General features: G+C 44.0%; 2 protein-coding genes across 6 annotated transcripts; one reads left to right on the forward strand and one right to left on the reverse strand.

Moving 5' to 3' along the window:
- Window positions 1-140: 140 nt before the first annotated feature.
- Window positions 141-14,408, forward strand: ACP1 (acid phosphatase 1, soluble). 5 transcript variants are annotated; one of them, XR_551369.1, is made up of 8 exons: window positions 141-214; window positions 4,708-4,781; window positions 4,869-4,904; window positions 5,024-5,137; window positions 9,691-9,752; window positions 12,102-12,207; window positions 12,336-13,399; window positions 13,521-14,408. XR_551369.1 is itself a non-coding variant. In XM_008584368.1 (7 exons), exons 1-7 carry the CDS (start codon window positions 172-174, stop codon window positions 12,417-12,419), a joined length of 519 nt encoding a protein of 172 aa, XP_008582590.1. In that variant the 5' UTR covers window positions 141-171; the 3' UTR covers window positions 12,420-13,502. The 5 variants fall into 5 exon arrangements, 4 of the variants coding, with proteins under 4 accessions (XP_008582590.1, XP_008582591.1, XP_008582592.1 ...); XM_008584368.1 differs by lacking the exon at window positions 13,521-14,408 and having other exon boundaries at window positions 12,336-13,502; XM_008584369.1 differs by lacking the exons at window positions 5,024-5,137; window positions 13,521-14,408 and having other exon boundaries at window positions 4,869-4,982; window positions 12,336-13,502.
- Window positions 14,409-15,376: 968 nt separating this feature from the next.
- Window positions 15,377-23,225, reverse strand: FAM150B (family with sequence similarity 150, member B; the record flags this gene model as incomplete). The annotated part of the gene is made up of 5 exons (XM_008584372.1): window positions 15,377-15,607; window positions 18,449-18,514; window positions 21,531-21,611; window positions 21,698-21,751; window positions 23,060-23,225. Coding segments are annotated over 4 exons (366 nt in total), but the record flags the coding sequence as incomplete, so codon positions are not given.
- Window positions 23,226-23,234: the final 9 nt, after the last annotated feature.

Consider the following 23,234-nt stretch of genomic DNA (forward strand, 5'->3'; position numbering starts at 1 on the left):
GGAGCCGCCCTACGGATGCGCTGCGGCGGATTGCGCATGCACGGGCACGCTCATTCGGCCCGGACGGGCTGGAACGAAACTGCGCAGGTGCGCGCGGCGGAGGCTGGCAGTGCGCATGCGCTGCGCCCGTCGGCCCTGCGCCGTCTCCGGCGCCCGGCTTGCGCACGGAAGATGGCCGAGCAGGTACCCAAGTCGGTGCTGTTCGTGTGCCTGGGTAAGAGAGCGCGGACTTGGCCCGGTCCTGACGCTCGCCGGAGGGTCAGGGTGGGCCCCGCGCGCTGCGCGGTGCATGTCCGGCCAGGAGTTCTGTTCAGGAGGAGACCGGGGACGGGGAGACCTCGGCTGGGCCGGGGCGAACGTGGCTGGGCCGCGGCGCCCCCTTCGCGCGGCGCGCCCGCCCAGACCCCTCTTCAATCCGGGGGCCCCTTAAGCCCGCAAAAACTGCTTCCCAAGCTGGGGTCCCCTCACAGCTGCAGAGTCTGCTCTCCAGCCCGGGGTCCCCTCACTTCTGCAGAGCCCGTTCTCCAGGCTGGGACCCCTCACACCTGCCCGGCCCTGCTCTAGGCCAGGTTTCCTGGCGTCTGCAGCACAGTCCTTCCACCCAGGGTCCTTTCCACTGCACCCGTGGTGCTCAGGCGAGCCCGAAGCTGCCCGACTGACGTGCTCTGAGGCCTCCTGAGGCCCACGGCAGCACCGGTTTGCTGGTTGGTTGTCGGCCCGTACTTACGGATGGAGCTGTGCAGTGCCACGCTGCGAAAGCCGAGCCGGAGACCTCACTTCTCCAGGTCTCTGCATGGCGTTGGCCCCCAGCCCCCTGTACCAGCGTACCAGTTTCTTTACATGAAAAATGAAGGTGTTTTTAATTACTCTTTCAAGGAGCTTCCGGACAGAGTTACTTTCATTTTCAGGATTTCACCGTTTAGCGCCTCTTACTCAAAGTAGAACTCACTTTCCCTTTAGTTTTCAGGATTCTTCCTTTGGTGTGGTCCTACTTGATTGTATTCCTCCGTGACTCCACCCTAGGAGAGGACAGCCTCTGTTGTCAGTAGTCCAGCTGGCTTTTCAGGCTGGGGTCTTAAGATCTTCTGATGGGTTTGAATTTTCTACAGAATAAGGTTTCGGTGCCTTTTTACATTAGAGGTCTGCCAGACCCTTCCCGCTTTATCTCACTTACCTTTTCCCACCCGCACCGTCTGGGCACTGCCTTCCAGGACCTTTTGCTGTTCCCTAGCACTTCCGATGCTTAATGTGCCTCCATTCTGTGGCTTTTACTGGGTGCCCATTTTACATTTTGCCTGGAAAGCACTTCTATTTTATAGGGTCAAACCCAAATATTCCCTTTGCTTTCCCAGACCAATAGTTGCTTCCTTATAGACATCTTTTATTACACACATTCTATGGTAGTTATTTGATAGCTAGGAGATCCTAGCTACATTCCAAGACCCTTGTGGATGCCTGAAAACCACATATAGTACCAAACCCTATTCTTGCCAATGGGAGCCTGTTTCTATTCATTTCTTCCACAAATTCAATGCCTTTTTCATCTTAACTAAGCACTTATGAGGCACTGCGGCTGTAACTTTTGCAGTTTGAGGTGAGACAGCAAAACTAGCACAAATTTCTTTTTTCTTTTTTAATTTCACAGAAGATTCGTTTTTACTGTAGATCTTAGCAACCTCAGCATACAATTTTTTCTTAAGAACTTTGACTTTTCTTATGTGTAATGGGTGCTTTAGTGCAGGAGTCTGCAAACTCTTTCTGTAAAGAACCAGAGATTAAATATTTCATCTTTTGGGGTCATACTGAAGGTGTAGTGCAAAATCAGCCCTGGCCAGTCCATAAATGAACTTTGGCTGTGTTCCAATAGAACTTTATTTATGGACACAAAAATTGGAGTTTCGTATAATTTTCACATGTCACAAGATATTATTCTACTTTTGAGTTTTTTTCCACCTATTTTTAACAATGTAGAAATTATTTTGGCTCCGTGGGCTGCACGCAAAGGAGGTGGGCCATGAGCCACAGTTTTTGAACCCCAGTTTTAGGTGCAGATCTTGGGAGGCCACGTGAGGATAAGCTTTTGGAGGGTTTTGAGCAGAGGTGGGAAGTGATCTAATTTAAATTTAGAGAGAGGTGTTCCAGCTGTCCTGTTGAGATTAGACCAAAGGTGGGGCAGGTGCAAGGGAAGGCAGGATGCCCTTGATGGTCCGATGGTGAGAGGTTGTGTTCTGGGAGATTGGAGAGGTGGAGAAATGCCATTTTACAGGGTAGCCCAGACACTGGATGGTAAGAACTGCATGTTTTTGAAACCAAAAAATTTTATTTCTTGAAAGTGATTGTTTGGACCCCGTTGTGGCTGAAAAGTAGGGAAGCATCTGAGGTTCCTCATTAGAAGGCTAATGCGAGACAGAACTGAACTGCTTCAGCAAGATTTAATTAAGACTGTTTTTGTAAGAGAGAGACCTACTGGAGAAGATGATCTGGGAACTGTGGCCCAGCCAGCATGGTGGCTGAAGATAATAAATGTGTTAGTGGTGTCATGTTCCGTCCGTGTCACACACCATGGAGGTGTGGGCTGAACACAGCCCCAGCCCCTGCAGAGCTTGGCTGTTGCCTGTGTGACCCTCCAACCTCGAAATGGAGGCCTGTGTGAGGGTGTGCGGTATGCGGCCCTGTTTGCAGAAGAACACACTAAAGTCTTCACAGATTGAAACTTCTTCCTAAGGAAATCTGAAGTTGGCATTTTAGGTTTACAGAACTTGTTCCATAGCTGAAACCTGAAGTACTGCGTTTTACTGATGACCAGTGTGCTCCATTTTTTAATAACACATTAATTTGGTGATGTCAGCTTTTGAAATCAAGAGGGCAAGTTATTAGCATTTGGATTTCTTATCTGTTGACCTTATAGGTAGTATGACTTCACTTCTAATCTTTGTAGTAGTGTTTTTTCTTCTTAATCTACACTCATACATATGCTTTGAATGCAACTGTCTGGGGGGAAAGTAAGTGTGGGTGATAGGCCTTTGAGACAGTGAAGAGTCCATTGCTATGCAAAAACTAAGCTGTTATTTTACAGCTTCTGATAATTATTTGTAAAACAGTGGTACTAGGCTTTTTATCATGTCTTCAGATGTTGAGATAGTAGGCATCTATCATTACTTCGAGAGTTCCCACATAATAACTAACAATTGTCTTGATTTGGAATAGAGTCTTTGCTGTTAAAAGTATTCTCAGGGTATTGGTGACAAATAAAATAATTACACATCCTTAGGAAGCCTTTCAGTAATTAAAATAGTGCTGATGATAATACCTGTTTTAAAAACTACACAAAAATTAGAGCATGGAAAGGAAACACTGACAAGTCCCCAGTTTAAATGCCTTTCCCTGCCTCTTCTCATGAAGTTCCATGTCATCCTTTAAACATCAGCTCTAATTTTCCTTTTTTTCTATTAAGAAACTTACGTTCTTGTTTATGCTTTATAGAATCTTTTTCCATGCTCCTGTAGTATATTGCTTGTTTATCAGCATTTATTTTCTTATTTTTATTACAGCTAACTATGTTCTCCCCTAAATACATTGCTTGGTGCATGGTAGATCTATTTTGAGAGGAAATCTTGTCTTTTATCTTTTTCCCTCATGTACTGAGGAATTTGGCCCTTGTCCTGGCTTCTGGGAGGTAACCGTTAAATGCTTTGGATTTTTCTAGGAGTGATAAGGGTGTCCTTGTTATTTGTGGTGGCCCCTATACTTTATGGGAAGGATACCTCAGGGTGGGGCCTTGAACCACGCTGGGAGGGGAGGGGTCTGGAGATTGTTCAGCCAGATGGCCTGTGGTTCAGTCTGTGATGCCCACGTAATTAAACCCCAGTGAAAACTGAGCACCAGAACCCTGGTGAGCTTCTGGGGTTGGCAGTACTCTGAGTGTTGTCACACACGATGGCAGGAGGGGAATGTGTCCCTGAGGACTCGGAAGCTTTCTGTTTGGAATCTTCCCAGATCTCTTCATTTGGCTGGTTCTAATAATGAAACTGTGATCATAAGTATAGCACCTTCCTGAGTTCTGTGAGTCTTTCTAGAGAATTACCAAACCTGAGGGAGTCGGGGGATCCCTGGGTTTGTAGCCAGCTGGTCTGAGATGAGGGTGGCCCTGGGGACCCTTGGTCCTGCGGCCCGCGGGGCTGATCTGGTGGTCTCGGGTGGGTTAGCTCCTGGTGTCCACGGTTCTGTCAGCATGTCGTTCAGTAGTCACTGTTTATGCCTAAATACATTTGTTTGTGCTTTGTTTTATGAAACAGTATTCATCCTTATTATGTGCGATATACTTGAAAATAAGTATTTTTAATTATTTTCTATTTAATTTTAAAATAAGCTGGTTGCAGCCCACTTTATTGATGTCATGACTCACTTCTGGGTCATAGGTAGCAATCTGGAAAACAATGATTTTGGTTAAAATTGTTTTTTCTGAAGTCTTTGTCATATGTACTTCGAGTACTTGGACAGTTGGTGTCGAATTAATGAACTTGGGTGTGGTTGGCACTTCTTCACCAGGGCCCCCTGTGCACAGGGAGGACAGTGACAGCAAAGGGTAGTATTGGCCCTTAGGGAAGATGCACCTGCTGTGTCAAGTGTGGAGCAGTTCTCCGGGACTCGGCATCTGCCGTTCCATCAAACCTAACGCTCTCTTTATGCCCCTCTTTTTGTTTTAAGGTAACATCTGTCGGTCACCGATTGCAGAAGCAGTTTTCAGAAAACTTGTAACTGACCAAAATGTTTCAGATAATGTAAGTACCATTCACTATCTTAATGGTGCCAAACAGACTTGCCCTTGGGCAGGAAGATTGCCAAAAAAATTTTTCTCTCTCCTGCAGTGGAGGATAGACAGTGCAGCGACATCCACGTATGAAGTAGGGAACCCTCCTGATTATCGGGGGCAAAGCTGCATGAAGAGGCATGGTATTCCCATGAGTCACGTAGCCCGGCAGGTACTGTACTTGAGCTTGAAGACATGTGTTTTGTGTTACAGTGGGTCATTGACAGCGGTGCCGTTTCTGGCTGGAACGTGGGCCATTCCCCAGACCCAAGAGCTATGAGCTGCTTAAGAAATCATGGCATTAACACAGCCCATAAGGCAAGACAGGTAGACGAGATCTTGTTTAATTTCTAATATTTAGAGTCCTGTGGCTTGAGAAGTTGTGAGAGGCTTAACCAGACTTAATGTGTTAATGGATGTGTATATTTAGCGTGAACTTAACCAGCTAATGTGTCTCGTTTTGTTTCACTTTTGGTTCCATAGTTCTGAAAGACTTGCATGATTTTGGAATTTACTTACTAAAATGCATATAAAAGTTACATAACTTAGAAGATTGTGTCCTGGCCAGAAGCTAGGCCTGCATTGTGATCTCTGCTCTGTTCTTCCTGCATAATTTTTAGTTAAACATACAGGCCATGGTGACTATTTTTCTCATCTGAGAGTACTTTAGAATGTTCATGGAAAAATAGAATGGAAGGGTAATACAGATCTTTCCATGAACTTTTTGAAGTACCCTTATATTACAAGTTTGTTGCTTAGAAGCGTTTTTTCAATTGTGAAGTGCCTTAGAAATATAGGATAATAGTGACATTATTATGGACACATAATTGCAGTCTATCATGCTAGGCTTAAGTTTGAAGTAAGAACCAATCCCTATAATTTCAAATGAAGGTAGCCTTGTATTTGTACAATAAATTAGAAGATACTGTTGGTTTTTTAGGAGTTCTTTATTTAAAGTACTTAAGGACTGACACTTTCTGAAATGGAATTTTCATTGGGCAGAAGATTAAATATTGTTTATATAATTTATCTATGCTAATCTTGTCAGTCTTTTGCACACCTTGCCAATTTCTACTTGCCATTGTTTAAAGACTATAGATTTATTTTTCAGTCTTTCAGAATTATGAGCAATTATACTTTCAAGTTTTTTGTTTTTAAGGTTGGATTATTTTTCATAAAAGTGTATGCTAATGAAGTATTTTACACATATGCCTTTAAAAGGCAAAACTGGAGACATTTTTTTAAGAACAGTTTTAATTACCAGTTTGGGAAGAAGTAAGTCCACAGAATCTGGTTCTTGCTTTTTCTTTTCCCTGTTGCTTTTAAGAAATTCTCTCGGGGCCGGCCCGGTGGCGCACTGCTACAGTGCGCCCGCTTGAGAGCGCGGTGGTGCTCCCGCCGAGGGTTCGGATCCCACATATAGACCAGTTCCCGCTCACTGGCTGAGCGAGGTGCAGGTGCAATACTGAGGGCTGCGATCCCGTTGCCGGTCCCGGTCCTGTACGGGCGCGACACTGAAGGTTGCGATCCGTTGCCGGACACGAAAAAAGAGACAAAAAGGAAAAAAAAAAAAAAGAAAGAAAGAAATTCTCTCAACCATTTTTTTTTTTGAATTTTAAAGTACTAATAAGGTATGTTTTATAAATATTACATTAGATCTTATGTTTTACAGCTTCATTTTCTTTGCTAATTGTCACAATTCATGTGATAAGTATTCCAGTACATTTCTTAAAATCTTAACTACCTTAGTACTTCCAGCTTAGGTTTCATAAATAAAATATTTCTGAGGTGCTGATTTCTTTTTAACTTGTGTCAGTCTCTTGAGTATGTGAGGTCTAAGTCCAGTTAATTCGGTGGAGATTGTTCCTTAATTTTACAATCTTTTCTTTCTGTGGTAAACGTTTCATTGTCTTGTGCACAGATTGTGAGTGTGGCCCTGAGGCCCCGTGGTGGCCACCGCCCCCTCCTCCAGAGACACAGACCCACTAGAAATTCATGCTACCTTTTTAACTTGGTAGAGGTGGGGTGGTAGGATATAGTCTTTTCCTTCAGCTTTTTTCACTTGTGAGATTCTCCAGGTCGCTTGTAGCAATAGTTCATTGCCATTGCTGGGAGTTGTGTCCTTGCACAGTTGATCGAGTCCACTCCACTCTTGATGGACGTTTGGGTCTGGGTTGTTTCTATTTGGGGGCTACTACAGATAGTGCCACTGTGGATAAAGGTGAGCACCTGCCCATGGCCCTGTTGGATGTATGTGCAGCCTCGTAAAAAACGCTGGGGATAGTCCCCCTTTTTCTTTTCTCTAAAAATGTTTGTAGAAGATTGGTAGTATTTCTGCTGTAATCATTTGGAAAAATTCATCCAGTCAGTTGCCTTTTTGTGTTCTGTCGTTTTCTCTGGCTGTCTTTAAGTTATACTTTTGGAATTTTTTTTTTTTTTTTTTTTTTTTTTTTAGCATTTTTACTATGGTAGGCCAAAGTATGATTCTTGAATTTGTGGCTTGATATTTTTCATCAATTTTGGAAAATTGTGGGCTGTTATCATTTCATATTTTACTTTTCCTCTTTCTCTTCTGAGATTCATCATATATGTATATGGAACACAAATTTCTGATGTCCTTTTCTCTATTCTTCATGCTTTGTACTCTGTTCTTTAGTCTAAGATTTTCTACTGACTTGTTTTCTGACATATTAATCCTTTGACTGTTTGCAGTCTATAAATCTGTACTTTCTAAGTTCTTAGTGTCCATTATTCTGTTTACTTAATTTTTTAAGTTTCATTTGTTGGGTTTTTTTTTTTTTTTGGTGTGTGTGTGTGTAGATTATAGTTTTCTGGTGAAATTACACATCTTGCTCTATATTTTCTTGAGCCAACTACACAGCTATTTTAATATCTGGGTCATTTATGAGTCTGTTTTTCTTCCTGGTTTTTCTGTTTGTTTTATTGCTTGGTGTCTTTGTGTGTTTTGTGCTGTTGTAACAATACCTGAGGCTGGGTGATTTATGAAGAACAGAGATTTATTTCTGACAGTTGTGGAGGCTGGGAAGTCCAAGGCTGGGGAGCTACATCTGGCGAGGGCCATCTTGTTGCACAACCTCTTGACAGAAGGCAGAAGGGCAAGAGAACTTGCACACGGTGGGGGGAAAGGGCCAAGCTCATGCTTTTATCCAGTACCCACTCCTGCAATAAGGACATTAATCCATGTGTGAGGACAGAGCCCTCATGACCTAACCACCTCTTAAAGGTCAACACTCAGCACCATTGCAAAGTTTCCAACACATGAACTCTGGGGGACACATTCAAACCGTAGCATAGGGCTTAAGTAATTTTAAGAGTTAAAAAGGTTCTGCTACTAAAAAGTTTGGGATCTCTGTTCTTATGTCCAGTCAGTGCCCAGCATGAGCAAATGCCCTGGAGGGAGAAAGGTGGACTGTCAGCTGCCTGTGGCAGGAGTCGGCCCGAGGAGGACCACATCTTTTTTGTAAATAGCATTTATTGGGGCACAGCCAGGCACATTCTTTTCCTGTCCTCTGTGGGAGCTTTTGTGCCACAGCAGCAGGGCTGAGTACTTGAGAGACCCAGTGGCCCACAAAGCGTCATCGTCACAGAAGTATGCTCATGGCTTTGAAGAGGCATTTTGGTTTTTTATATGGATGTTCTGATTGTTTTGGTAGTAGTTTGGTCTGCCGTAAGGTATTTCATTTATAGCTGCAAGTGGAAATCCTTTATAGTCAGTCCAAAATTAAAAACAGTGTTTAATATTAAATCCTAGGACATTTCTCACACAACTAATTTGTTCTAATAGATTTTTAAATGTTAGTGCCTTGGAAAGGTTGACAAAATACAGTCCTCTGTAATATTAACATGCTACACTAAAAACTAATGCAGTGCAAACTAAAAGCCAAAATTTCTTGTTTTTAACAGAATGATGAATATATTTATTCTTCTGCTGTACTGATCGTTATAATAGAGTATCACTACTCGTTTAACCAGGCTTTCGATATCTCCTATGTAGTTTCACTATGCAAAGATATTTTAGGGGATCTTTTTGGTGGGGAAGATTATTATAGAAGTTACATTCTTAGAAATTATTTCTACCTTCGTTCTGCAGCATGTCGATGTTCTTTCTTATTCTGTGATTGTTTAAAATAGTCAAAATTTCCAAAACAATTTTTCATTAATATTATAAGGAGTCTTATATTTATCAATTATGTCAGAAAACACTAACTGTTCAGATCAGAATCAATAAAAATACTGAGTGGCACTGTCTGTGTGTCATTTGTAAGTTACGGATATTTAGTCAGAGTGGAGAAAAACCATAGATTCAGTTATTCACACATTTCCTTCTTAGTGAACCTTCTCTGACCACCTTGCTTAATTTATCTTCCTCCCTCCCCTAAAACTCTTGATCTCCTCTCTGCTTTACTTTTCTCCAAGGCATTTAGGCCACTTGTGTGTGTCTGCCCGGCATGGAAAGGTAGCTCCACCAGGACAGGGGTCTGTGGCTCTTTAGTTTGGTGTATGTCAGCAGAGCGAGGATGTTTGGTGCTTATTGAATGAAAACAGGTAGAACAATGAAGGTTATTAAAGATGTGATATTTTAACATATTGACTGAATTATATTTTGTTATAAAGTTTGTGACTACATATTATACTGTTTTATGATTATTGCAAGGAACTTTATAAAATTTCTTTTCAATACCATTTTGGGAAATAGATTAACTGTTTTAACTTAGAAGTACCCTAAATTGTTATTTAAGTTGTTAATTAGTGAGAAACAGACTCAAATATAGCAGCGTGTTTTTAGTACTGCTGTGGATCCTCCAGTCTTTAGTGGTATAAATATAAACACTGTATTTTGACTTCTCATTCAATTTTAGGTTACCAAAGAAGACTTCACCACATTTGATTATATACTGTGTATGGATGAAAGCAATCTGAGGTAATCATATTTTAAAGAGTATTTCTGTTCAACTGTCAATTTAGTAATAGGCCAAGTAGTTTGTTGTTACAGAGTGGCTTTTTTATTACCTTAAAGTTTTTAATAGACAGAGGTGATCACAGTATACAGAATTACCAATTTACAATAGCAAGAAAGTCAGAGAGTAATCTAGGTGTCTCGTAGGTGTATTTACAAAGACAGACACCTTGGCTAAGGGGAGATCCGATGAGCAGGATTGAATCGGAGGACGGCGGGTCGTGATGGGTGCTCCCTAGGAGGAGGTGTCCTGTTCTGCAGCGGCGTGACTTCGTCTGTGCTGGGACATGGACACGTGTGTTTGTGGACAGTGTGAGAGTAATCTAGGTGTCTCGTAGGTGTATTTACAAAGACAGACACCTTGGCTAAGGGGAGATCTGATGAGCAGGATTGAATCGGAGGACGGCGGGTCGTGATGGGTGCTCCCTAGGAGGAGGTGTCCTGTTCTGCAGCGGCATGACTTCGTCTGTGCTGGGACATGGACACGTGTGTTTGTGGACAGTGTGATGGTGTGCTCTTTCTGCTGTACTCCCCGCAAAACAGAAAACTGCTTACTGTGTTTACACGTTTGAATGCCTTAATCAACTTAAACACTAACACTGAGGAACTGGAGTATTAGATAACAAAGACTAACCTTCTACAGCGCTGACAACTGCTCTGCATGCCCAGGTTCATTTCATACAACTGGCTCCTGGAAAGGGAACTGTGGAGCAGCCAGGCTGCCTTCCTGTCCCACATGCACAGTCATGGGTGGGTGTGGTAGGGTTTAAGCTGGGCTCTGTGAAGCCAGCCCGCATCCCACCTCCCAGACCCTGTCCGCACTGCCCTGTGTGGCCTTGCAGCCCTGCCCTGCCTGACCCGCTGCAGCCAGCCAGCCCTGCCCCCACCCCACCTGGCCCCTTCCATCTGGCCCCGCCCCGCTCTTCCTGCCCTGCTGTTACTAAAGGCACATCATGATTCAGTGTGACCTAAGGAATTTACTAGCTTGCATCACTAATTCATAAATATTCTATATATTTATTTTTATTTTTTTAATTTTTTTAAAAGATGACCGGTAAGGGGATCTTAACCCTTGGCTTGGTGTTGTCAACACCACACTCAGCCAGTGAGCGAACCGGCCATCCCTATATAGGATCCGAACCTGTGGCCTTGGTGTTATCAGCACCGCACTCCACCGAGTGAGCCACGGGCCGGCCCATAAATATTCTATATTTTTAATGAAGAGAAACTTTCTGTGTTTCTAATACTTTTTAAGAGTGAATAGATATGGATGCAGCAGTTTTACTTTTTTATTAAGACTTTCGTTAAAATGCATAAATTTTTAATTTTTGCTTTCTGGTTGATTTGTCCTCATTTTTCTCATTTACATCATAGCTTATAGGTAATACGAATATATCTTGTAAGCACACCCAATGTGCAGTGATTGGCATTGAACCCGTGGTGTTTCCTTTGTGGGTGGTGCACTGAGTTTCTCCAGACCCAGCCTTCGCACTTTCCGTTCCCTATGCCTGCAGGCTCTTCCTTGCTCCTGTTTGTCCTTCATGTTTTAGCAGAGACATTTCCTTAGGGAAGTTTTCTGCCACCTGTAAGTCTAAGCCAGATGGTCCGTTAGCATGTCGGGCCCCCTGCAGTGCTGATCACTGCACTGAGCCTCTGAGATGTGAAACCCCATGTGTTGGGAGCTCTTGGCTGGCGTGTTCCATGTACCATTCCCACATGCAAGCCTGTACCTGGCGCAGCACAGGTGCTCAGGGGAAATTCCTAAATAAATGGAGGAATGATCAAAATGTAGCTTAGCTAAGTTTGCCTTTTCTTTTTGAAGCAATGTGAAAACGAAAGGTGGAGACATCAGGAGAGCGGAGCTGAGTTTTCAGCTCCAGCAGAGGCTTGAGGAACACAATGAAGAAAATAGTCAAGTAGTGGGGTGTGGGACCTGAAATACTGTGTTGAGATTGGTTCACATGGCTTGTTGAGTTTCTTTCTGTCACCTTTGTTTTATCTCTGCAACAGTATCTTCTTGATTGGTTGTCTCCAAATGTATTTCACAGGGGAAAACAATTATTGTCTGACTCGAAGATGTATATTTTGTGTAACAAAATCAGGGAGAATATGCACTCTCGCAAGCTCTCCTGCCTGCAACAGAGCTGTGAAATGCAGCTGCATGAGGGCCACACAGATCTGCCAAGTGTTCTGTTTCATTTCCAGTCAGGTTACTTTAGATTTTGAGATGGTGTTTCATAAAACCCTAGCAGATGTCCCTGTTTAATTTGAAACCGTAGATCAGAAAACTAAGTTCATGTTTCAATTTTACAGGGATTTGAAGAGAAAAAGTAATCAAGTTAAAAACTGCAAAGCTAAAATTGAACTACTTGGGAGCTATGATCCACAAAAACAACTTATTATTGAAGATCCTTATTATGTAAGTACAGTTCACACTTTAGGGCTACTGTAAAGATCAACATATCTATATTAAATAACATATTAAGGTTCTCTTGAGGACATTTTTGTCATGCAGGATTTGTTGTCTTCTTTTCCCTATCCTTTCAGGGGAATGACTCTGACTTTGAGGCGGTGTACCAGCAGTGTGTCAGGTGTTGCACGGCATTCCTGGAGAAGGCGCACCGAGGCTAGCCGTGCTCTGCTGCAGGAGGTGGTCCGTCCTCACCCTCTGCATTTCTCAGCCAGTGTGCTCCACAGTCCAAGGCCCCAGCTGTTTCTTCAGTTGATTTACTGTTTCATATCTTAAAAATAATTGTAGATGCAATTCAGTTGTGTTTGGCAGAAGAAAAAATAAAAATCTTTGATTCAGACAGTTTATGGGGGAGTTTATGGAGTATATCAAGTGTTTGTACACTAGTTGAACCTCCCAGTTTGCCCCAATTACAAAAACAGTGGAACAAACAGCACTGGAAGGCACTTCAGAAAGTTCGTGGAAAGATCTGTATGTCCTGCAATTCTGTTTTTCCACGAACTTTTTGAAGTGCCTTCATGTAGAACAACAAAAATGAAGTAAAACATCACTTGAAAGGCCCAGGTCAGCACCTGAGCCCATTGAGACTTAGGAAATTGAGTCTACCTCTGCAGTGGTTTGTGTGGGTAGCTTGATGAGGACAGGTGCCCTCTCTCACCTGTGCTACCTCACTCTTTGGCCCAGGGCTTTTTATTGAGTAGCAATAGCCTGTGCATAGGAGATCACAGTCTAGATTAGAAGTGTTTTAATTCACACACACCCATAGTGCACACTTGTATGTTTAAAAAACAGGAAGGAGAAAAATTTTTGGAATTAATCTTCAGCACGTGTAATACTTCTTTTGTCTGGTTTATTTCATGAGGTCAAATTATTTGCTCCTATTTGAACCACTTTGCCTCTGAAAATTTAATTATATACAGAAGTATGGACACTTGTATGCTGGTTTATCTTATGGTCAGTTGAAGAATATGTCTGTTTTACATACACGTGTAAACTAAATGTCAGGTATAAATTGGATTAGGTGGGAAAAAATAATTTCAAAAGTTGGAAAAAGTTCTATTGCATTGGCGTGCTTAAATTGATGTGTTAATAAGTATTCGTCAGCATTTAATAATCTTACAGGTAAATATAGGTAATTTCTGTGTACTTTGGGATAACTAATCTCAAATCCATATGGATATAAGTCAGAAAAGATTGTTGTCAAAATAAACCGGGGAGTTATAAAAATACAAGTGAGATATAAATTTGGTGTTTGTCTGCTGGTGTACTTTGGGATAACTAATCTCAAATCCATATGGATATAAGTCAGAAAAGATTGTTGTCAGAATAAACCGGGGAGTTATAAAAATACAAGTGAGATATAAATTTGGTGTTTGTCTGCTGTTTTACTGACAAGTGAAGAAACATTTGAAAACACTGCCTTTGTTGTCGTTTTCAAATGATCTGTGATGTTATGTTGTGTATCTTTGTCTTCAGTGTTAGGAAGTAAAATGAAGAAAATAAGCACATTGCTGTCACATACAGTAATGTCTGGTTTATGAAAGAAGTTTCAGGTCACTGTGGGCAGAGCGTCCTTGCCTAACCTTGCCATGGGCATCCCCAATTCCAGCTCAGCAGGTGAGAGACAGTTTGCCCCATTCCCTGCCTTGATTTGCCATTCGTAGCTGGTGACCTCAAATCCTGGGAGATCTTTTAGTAAAAGGAAAAGTCAGTCCTTATCCAAAGGCTGAGTGGATCATCACCCAAGGAATGTGAAGAGTTTAGAACAATGAGTGATTGTTCTCCTGGCCTCTGTCACAAGGTTCCCCAGTGGCAGGGGAGGAGCCCCGTAAAAGTACGGCAGTGTCTTCACAGAAGGGGGTTTTCTAGCTGAGTGTGTCTGGTTCCTGGTGGAACTACTCGGACATATAGAAAACTTAAGAGGTTAAATAGATTGGGAATCTGATAATGGTATCCTCAAAGTGTAAAGAATTGGGAAGAAAAGGTCAAGTAATGAACCACAACTAGAAAATAGGACTAAGTAAGAACACTTCAGAAGTTATGCCCTGTCCTGCTCATTCAGTTACTGCTTAACCTCAAAGTCAAGAAATTTTTCTGTTCCTTTATGTTCATAAATAAAATCCTACAGCTTGTTTTAACAGTTCCTCTAACTGTAAATCTCTTAATGCTGCTTTGTCCTGAGGGCTGCGTCCAGATAGCACCACCTATTTACAAGGGCTCATGTGCTATGCTGAATTCATCTTATCTTTTTAAATTGGATCCAAGTAAATTTGTTTAAAATATGTCTACCTGTAAAAGTCTGGGACTGCTCAGAAGTCTCAAGGTTCCTCTTAGGTTAGTGTTTTCATGATTACAAAATCATATGGGAAATAACAGATAACAACCTCATTTGGAGTATTTACTACCAAATCAGGGCCTGTCAATAAATTATGTCACCAATATGTAGTAATCTCTACTTTTAAAAAATGCTAAATTGTCCCTTACAGGAATTTCTAGGCTTTGAGTTTAATTTACTTATGCCTTTTATATTCTGTGACGTTCTGCCATTATAACGGTCTCGGTAGACTTGTGAATTATGAATTCACAATGATGAACTTGTTAGAGAGGTAAAGAGTCACTCTGAAGACTATTATAACAAACACTCCATTTATTACTCGTGTTTATGTACAGTATTTACATATTGCACAAGAGCTGGACTACTATGTTACATGTATTATACAAAGGACAAATGAAAATAGCCTGGATATATTCACAGATATACACTCCACTGACTCCAAAACATGACTGAAGGGTTTTTCTGTTTTGTTTTTTAAAATTTTTCATGCATTCCCAAATAATACTCTGGGAATTTAATTGTAAAAGTAATACAAAATATCAAATCATACTATGTGCTATATGAAAATATAGTTTAAGATTCTGCCTATGTTTCTAAAGAAATATTCTTTGTGATTTGACCTAATCAGGAGAATGGAATGTTCTGTCGTTATTTGACAGCACTACACATCAAATGTGGAGCGTTCTCTTCTGTTCTTTAAAAAATCAGGAGAATGGAATGTTCTGTCGTTATTTGACAGCACTACACATCAAATGTGGAGCGTTGTCTTCTGTTCTTTAAAGACTGGCAAGCATCACTGTCAGGTACCCTAATTTAGCAAATATACTTGTGTATCTGCAAACAGTGGCAGCAACATACGAAACTCAAAGGAATTACGGAAGTCTTGTCTGCAAAAATAAATCTCTTGTTCACAAGGGAATCTGTTGATGAAGACAGGAGTTCTGCTTCCCCGTTGGTTTGCAAGGCACTTCTCATGGTTCCTGGTGTGTTGCTCCTTTACAGCTCTGCTCACTGCTGAAAATAAATATATGTGGTTTCACATAACTTCATATTTCATTATCAATTCTAGAAAACATAAATTACATAACAGTTATAAACATCCTTATGTTTATCAGTGTGTACGTACATTTTTTCATAAACACGTGAATCCTTATTAAAGTTTAAGAAACAGTGCTTAGTCTTACGTGTGCTGTCAGAATCCTCAAGGCTCAATCCACAGTGATGTACAGTTTGTGGCCATTCTGGGAAACAGCTGGATTGTCTTACACCTCAGTGTTCACAAGGGTTGGCAAAGCTAATAATTTAATCAAGTTTAAGTGCCATTATTTCTAGTACTCTATGTTAAAATCTCTAAATCACTATTATAGTATTTTTAAAAGAATGATGAACTTTAAGGTTACTAAGATTAGACTGCATTTGGTAGACTAAAGTAGGTAAACTCCATTTCTCTGAAAATATCCCAGAGCTCAGGCTTTTTATCCAGCTGACCCGAGTCCAGATCATGAAGAATGTGACTTTTAGGGAGAGTAGCTAGGAAAATAACGTTTCTCTCTGGCCTGAGGTGAGTTAATGAGCTTCAGAGAGACCAATGGATGTGCTGAAATCACATGTGCAGAGCCCCTCCCTGCAAAAAGACCTGCTTTTCCCAGGCTCTCGGCCTTTAAAAAGGTTACAGCCTGTAGTTGGGAGAGGCATCTTACTCTGCAGCATGGTCCTGCTGTCTTCGTGTATCAGGACAAAGGAAAAAGGGTATGCACCAGGGGCAGTGCGTGGCCAGCTGTTAGCTGTGGAACGCGCCTCCCAACACCCGACCCATGCTCTGCCCTTCAGAGCACCTCACTAGTTTTCTGAACCAATCTGCAAAACGCAGAGAAATCCTGCACTGTATCTACTCTGTAATAACTAGCCAGTTCACAGCTTAACACTTTTGGAATGAGAAGAAATTAATCTTTAAAGAATAAAATTATTATATTTAACAGAAATATCGATATTTAAACTTTACCCATTTCTTGGTTAAAATGAGCCCAGTTACAGTTGGGACAACTGTGACTGTCAAGCAGGTGGCCTTTGGGAACAGAAACTTGTGAGCACATGCCCTAATCCTGGTACCCTTTGTACATTTCATCCTCCCGTCACATTCTGCACTGGTGGTCCAGGGTGGGGAGTGACGCAGAGGGCAGAGCTGATGACCAAGCTCCTTCCCAAGGCCGCATGTGCTGGACGTGCCTGGACTCGTCGTCTTTACAGCCTTGCTGTGCACTGCCCGTGCTGCCTTTGGCTAAACACGCATGGACGTGCCCACGCTGATGCGGGGTCGGAACCACGGAGGATGGATGCCACAGGAGTGTCAGTTCTGTGGATAATTTCACGACAACTGCCTCTCCAGGAGCGGTCAGCTGAGGGGAGCAGCTGTCCGGTTAATTGGCAGAGAGAGAGGATGTGGATGGAGTTGCTTGTTCAGTAGATGTGGTCATAGGGCATTTGCTTTTCCACTTGTACATAAATGGGAATTTTTCCAAGTATGTGCCTTGGCTCATCTCTGGAAACAGCGGTGATTTAAGTATAAAGAAATACTTAACAAAAACAACATTCTCCTCTCCCTGAGCATATCACCTTGGGAGACCTCTAGGAACATGCATTCATTCACTGGTTTAAAAAGGAGGGAAAAAGCCAGTCTTTTCCGTGTGCCGCACAGGCATGGATGAACGGTGGACAGTGTCAGAGTGAGGACGGAAGGAAGCAGGAGGTGCCAGTGAACATGCGGAACGTGGGCCTCGTCCCCTCCATGTCAGGAGCAGCACTTGCATCTGGGGGAGACTGGGATGCTGAGGACGGCGGCGACAGTACCTGTGCCGCCCCAGCCTGCGTCGGCTCTGCACACCCAGTCCTGGAGGGCCAGGGTCGGTCTCGGCCCCTCTGCTGCTGCCCGAATGCTTCTCAGCGCTGCCCTTCCAGAGTGAGCCTGTGTGTAGGAGAGAGCACTACGTGCTCATCCGCCTTACACAAGACACACTAGAGTAGCCGCTGGAAAAACAGAACATTCCCTTCGCATGGTGTTTCCTGGACACCCGGCAAATTCTCTGGGCACAGCCCTCGATGGGCAGGAAGTGTTCTTATCTGCGGTAGCATAACCAGCACGCACAAGACATGCTGTAAGTATAACCCCGGTGAGATTAAAGTTTTCTCTTGCTGTCTAAAGTGACTGAGTTCTGTGGCATTTGTGTCAGGAAAATAAAGCCACACCTTTCTGTCCACCCACTGACTGCATGGCCGATAGTCACTTGTTACACATCAGCCCGCAAGAGGCCAAGGTAAGTTTAGTTCATAAACTCTTGATGTGCATTAATATTTTTACCATTAGAGGTTGTGAAAAAAAAAAACCAAACAAAACATTGATAGAAACATTTAAAAAGGATAGCTATTCTTTATAAGCTTATTGGAATAATGATAGACTCCAACTCAAAAATGTACCAGATGTGTTATAAAATGTGCATGGACGTGGTTTGTCATATACTCTTTTGTGTTAATGAATGAGTGAAAGCCTAAAGGTGAACAGGCCTGATCTGAAGTGTGTGCCCCAGTTCACGCATTCAGTCCATGCTGCAGTCAGTTAGCTGATGTGTGGTCTGTGCCAGCGGTGTCACCACATGAATGACTTATGGCTGTGTCTGGGTGCTGTGGATAGGCCAGTAAGGGGCATCTTTCATTTCTGGCTGATAGTTTAAGATGTGTGTCAACTTTACTCAAGTAAGGCTACCTTAGCCAAAGAACGATCTAAACTCCCATGAATCTTCCACATGGTAGACAGGACTCAGGTTCTCTGTGCGCCAATGTGGTTCTGCGGTCGGAGCTTACCTCAGCCTTCCATGCACATTGGACTGACAGCCAGCCGGGTGAGAAGCCTGGCACATCTTTTATAATCTGCAGTGAAAATAAATCAGACCTTGTCAGTTGCCTGAACAACAAAGAAAGAGCATTTTCTTGCAAGTATACCAGCTGCTAAAGCCATTTATTTCTCTAAATATTCTCAATTCTCTGGAAGCAATCCAGACTCTCCTCTGCAACCACAGGTTCTAACTTTTTGATTTAATAATTTACGGTACTTCAGGGGCTTTAGCGTCATGTGGCAGAAGTTAGATAATGCAACTGGGGGACTGTGCAGAGAGGAGGGCAGGCAGAACTGCCGCACAGCTGCGCCCCGGCTGCCCGTCCTCTCCCCTCGGTAGCTGTCAAAGCTCATCAAAATAACTTCAGTTTGCTTCCTGGGAGAGAGAGTCTTCCCATACCCTGTGTTACTTTTAGGATTTGTGCAGACTGAGTCCCCACTTGAGCTGAACACGACACAAAGCCGCCTGCATTAAAATTCTAAAGAAGGGGAGTCCAAGTCAAGCAGCAGAGCAGCAAAAGTAGCAGCACTAGCTTCCGAGAGAGACAGATGTGCCTGGTGCCTAACATGACCTCCCACAGCACTGTCCCGGCAGGTGCTGCCTCGGACAAGGGAAGCGAGATCGTGGCCATGAGGATGAAGTTCTTCCTCAGGATGAAGTTCTGTGGAAAGCGGCAGCGGTTTACAGGTTACTAATGTGCATTTCTCAAGAGTAGCAAAATTGTACTTAAAAATGGGAGAGTTCATACTCAGTTGAAAATGCGAGTGGATAACCTGTCCACAGTAGACCTGCACAGGACGCTGCATAAGCAGCTCGCTCTACATCTAAACATAAGCTTCCTAAACATTCGCAGTGCTATTGGTTGGGTTCGAAGGGGGAAAAATGACCCAACAGCCAGCAGCTGGGCCGTCTGGACCCCTGGCTTTACGTCTCTTCTTCACCTGCAGCACCACGCTTTTTGGAATGTGGTTTTCCTAAATAGATGACATGTTGTACATAGAATAAATTGTGTGCATTTAAGGGCTGATCTAATCAACCAATTGTAGGCACTTCACCTGCAGCACGTCCAGAGGTCCCAGCTGATCAGCTGCCCCACTCCATCCAAATGTCTGTAGCAAAGCCTCTAAAACCTTCAGGTGCATACAGATCATTTGGGGATCTTACTAAATGCAGGCTTCGTTCAGCCGGTGCTTAAGTCTTACTTCTGCATTTCCCAAGGAACCACCCTTTGAGTAAGAAGGCTCTCCAGCTCCTTTCAGTTGGATTCTAAGGGTTTTCTTTCAGACAGCCTAAAGCAGCCTAAGAGTGGTCCACCTTCAGCCCTCCAGCTCTTTCTGGGCGAGGAATTGGTGGAATTCACTTAAGTAGCCACTCATCTCAATCACAGATCCATCGGCCTCCACCTCTTGGTGGGCGCCCAGGAGTCTTGGTATCACGCAGCTGAGTTACTGTGAGCAAAGGAGGGCAGGAAGCTGGGCACTGCCCGGCATGGTGGCCTGGAGAAGGGGCCGCACGGGACCTCGGTCTTAGCTTTGCTGATATCCGCGTGACAGCGCGCACAGTTTAAACTGTCTACTTCCTCATCCGCAAATGAAAAGATGAGGTGGAATCACCTGAGGCTTGTTTTCAAATTTAGAATCTATGATCCAGCTGTTGAAAGTTCCACTATTGTAAGACACTACTTAATACAAAATAGATACACATTTAAACCATAAAAATAACAAGCTTCTCTGGCCCCAGGAAGCAGGTTAATAATTCTCAAGCAGAAGGAGATTCTATTTCAAAAGAAGAAAGAAAGCAGGGGTGTAAGAGTGTCCAGGTCCACATGGCGTGGAGGGGGAGGTAGGCTGGAGCGTGGAGCTCGAGAAACACAGAAGCAAACAGCTGCAGGACATGAGCGCTGCTTGCCTTGGCCCTAGGGTCGTGTGGCTGAGTGAGGCCAGACGGGCCCTGACTTGCGCCCATCGGTCCTTCCTTATTTGTGGGGGCACATCCCATGTGCCTGTGCCCAGGCTCTGTCTGGAAAGTGCTAGTGATGTGCCCTCACTGTGCCATCTGTGGTCCATAGATAGGGTGTTTGTGGACGTGCCTGGCAGCTCCGCATGGGACAGAGTGACTGTTTACTATTTACCGCACTGCTATTTATTACTATTCAGAGTGACTCTGCTGCCTAAACAAAGAAGCCTTCTGCTTCGTGTAGATGGGCTGCTGACCAGACCCGCTGCCCCTCTGGATAGTCTCTGAAAACGGGCAGCAAGATTCCCGGCATGTCTGCATGACTTTTCTCCTCTGAACCTTAAATGAAATGAAGATGGTAGTCCCAATTTTTTAAAAAAAAAATGGTTTAGGGCTCTGTCACTCCAGCTAAGTCGCTTGTCCTTGTCGTGTGTTTTGTGAAGAGCACAAGGGGCCACTTTTGGGGAAATAAAATATGTTTTGTTATGGACAAACAGCCAGAAACACGTTGAGGAGAAGGAAAGGAAAGCTGCAGGAGAGAAAGCTACAGCCGAGAGCTGCACTGATAAGGGGAACACTGCATTTCGGAACTAGCACTGAAGCCAGCCAGAAAAACAGAATTTTGAAATAGCAATAAAATTCCTGTGTGATGAGGTTATAATTACTTATGGAAAGAAAAAATGTCCAATCAGAGCAGTGAAAATGGTCAAGAAAGTTCAATGAGAATGTCCAGGTTGACCTGACCCTCTAAAGTGCAGAGTCCTCGTCCCAGAGCTCACTCTTAACGTTCGTTTCCCATAGTTGAGCAGATACAAACAAAGGCATCGTGCCAGGATCCGTAAACAAAACGAGAGCACGAGCCCATTGCAAGAGTTGATTAATTCCAGCGACTACGCAATGTTAGGCATTAGCTGACGCACGATTAGTTTTCTTCTTCAATGGTCTGGTCCTTCTGGCCCTGCCTCCACAGCTCAGCAGGAGCAGATACCCGCAAACATGAGCTATAAGGCAGGGCCTGCTCAATGGGCTGCGGGACCGGAGTCACGGTCTACACTGTGCTGCATCTACAGAGCGATTCCGGTGCAGTCACTTACATGCAGGAATGGTGCAGTCTCGGGTGTTGTGGTAAAGTCTGTGGAAGTGTTTGCTGCACTTTGGACTAAAATAAAGAGGACCTGGAACATGGAAGAAGAAACAGATCATGAAGCCTCACGGGACGCAAAGGAATTCAGGGAGAGATGCGGAGGACGAAAACGCTTACCTGTGAGGTGTTTCAAAAACTTGTCCTTCATCCTTAGATCTCGAGGAACAATTTCTGGGAGAGGGGAAAGATCATGATTATATCGCCCGAATGAAGACCTTTGGTTGTGCGATCTTAAGTCGGTGTTGAAGACAATTATTGGAAACTGTCATCAGCCGTATTGCCCCGCACTCCATAAAACAGTGTGAACACCCTGGGTCTGTCACATACGACAGAGCGGGAGACTTAGAGCCGGGGACGTGTCCTTTCAACAGCGTTAGCTGCTCACTGCACCCCGATGGTACTGTCTGCTCCGCACCCTCAGGCCAGAGGCGGAGACCACGAGGTTACAGGGTTTGTTTCTGCTTTCGCTTTAGCAGCTTCCAGCGCATAAGTCACTTTTAGACACTTTCATTTTGAAGAGCTTGGGAATCAAATCCCACAGCATTTCAAAGTCCTAGAAAGAAAGCCTGAGTCTTCGAGCAACAAATTTGTTGTAGAACATTACGTTTTCTAGATAAATATTTAGAAAAAAAAAAAAAAAAGAAAACGATCCAATGCCTTCGAAACCACCTGTTTACACGAACAGAAATACACATTCAGCTGGTTTACAAGACGGAAAGAGGATCTTAGGGCGAGACTCTTCCCGGCCAGCCTGGGCTGCCTGCACAGTTCTCTGCTGGCGCTGGGTCGTCGGCGGTGGTGACACCGCCGTGACACTCTCTCTCAGCCTTGCTTTTGCTTCCTGACAGTCCCCTGTCATCACTTCTCACTGCCCTGTTTTTGGCTGGTGACTCGGCTGTGACCCTGTGTGAGGCCACTTATTGTACTGGAGACGCTGCTTAGCTCCTTCCCACACCTCTGAGGAGGGGACATTCGCAAGGTGCCTTAGGCTTGCAGGGTCGAGACACCCCACTAAAGCCAGCCGTCACTTACTCCTGACTTTACTCAGTCTGTATAACGCTGACCTCATCATATTTGACCTACTTGTGTCACTAAAGCATCAAAGGCTTACATGCTGTCCTGGGAAATGCCCCTTGGGGTGGCCGTTCTGGGACAGGCTCTGTCACAGGGAGGAGCTCTGGAGCGTTTCCTTCTCAGGAGAAACGCTTCGCTGAAAACACTTGCGTTTCCAAATAGCAGTGACATTCTGTGCGGGGATGAGCGACCCCGGCAACAGCAGCTCACGCGTGCAGGGGACCGGGGACGGGTGTCTGCGGGGCGCGCGACACCTCCTGTTCTCACTACTTTCTTTTTCTTTACCATATTCCCGGGTTTTATTTATTTTTACCTCTTTATTTTTAAAGATCAAAATTGACGTATCTTTAAAAAACGTGTTTCTCAGAGACAGTCCTACGGCCGCGCGAAGACGGCGACACTCACCCACCCGCTGCTCCTCCGGGGCGGCGCCGTCGTCCGCGGCCTCCCTGCGGCCCAGGGCGAAGTCCCCGCCGAGCAGCGGCGGCCCCTTGTGTCCCCCCGACTGGAACTTCTTGAGCTCCTGGACGATCTCCACGAGGAGCCGCAGCAGCGTCTGCCTGTCCGCGGGCTCCCGCGG

This window comes from Galeopterus variegatus, unplaced genomic scaffold, assembly GCF_000696425.1.
Source record: "Galeopterus variegatus unplaced genomic scaffold, G_variegatus-3.0.2 Scaffold3247, whole genome shotgun sequence".
Taxonomy (NCBI): Eukaryota; Metazoa; Chordata; class Mammalia; order Dermoptera; family Cynocephalidae; genus Galeopterus; species Galeopterus variegatus.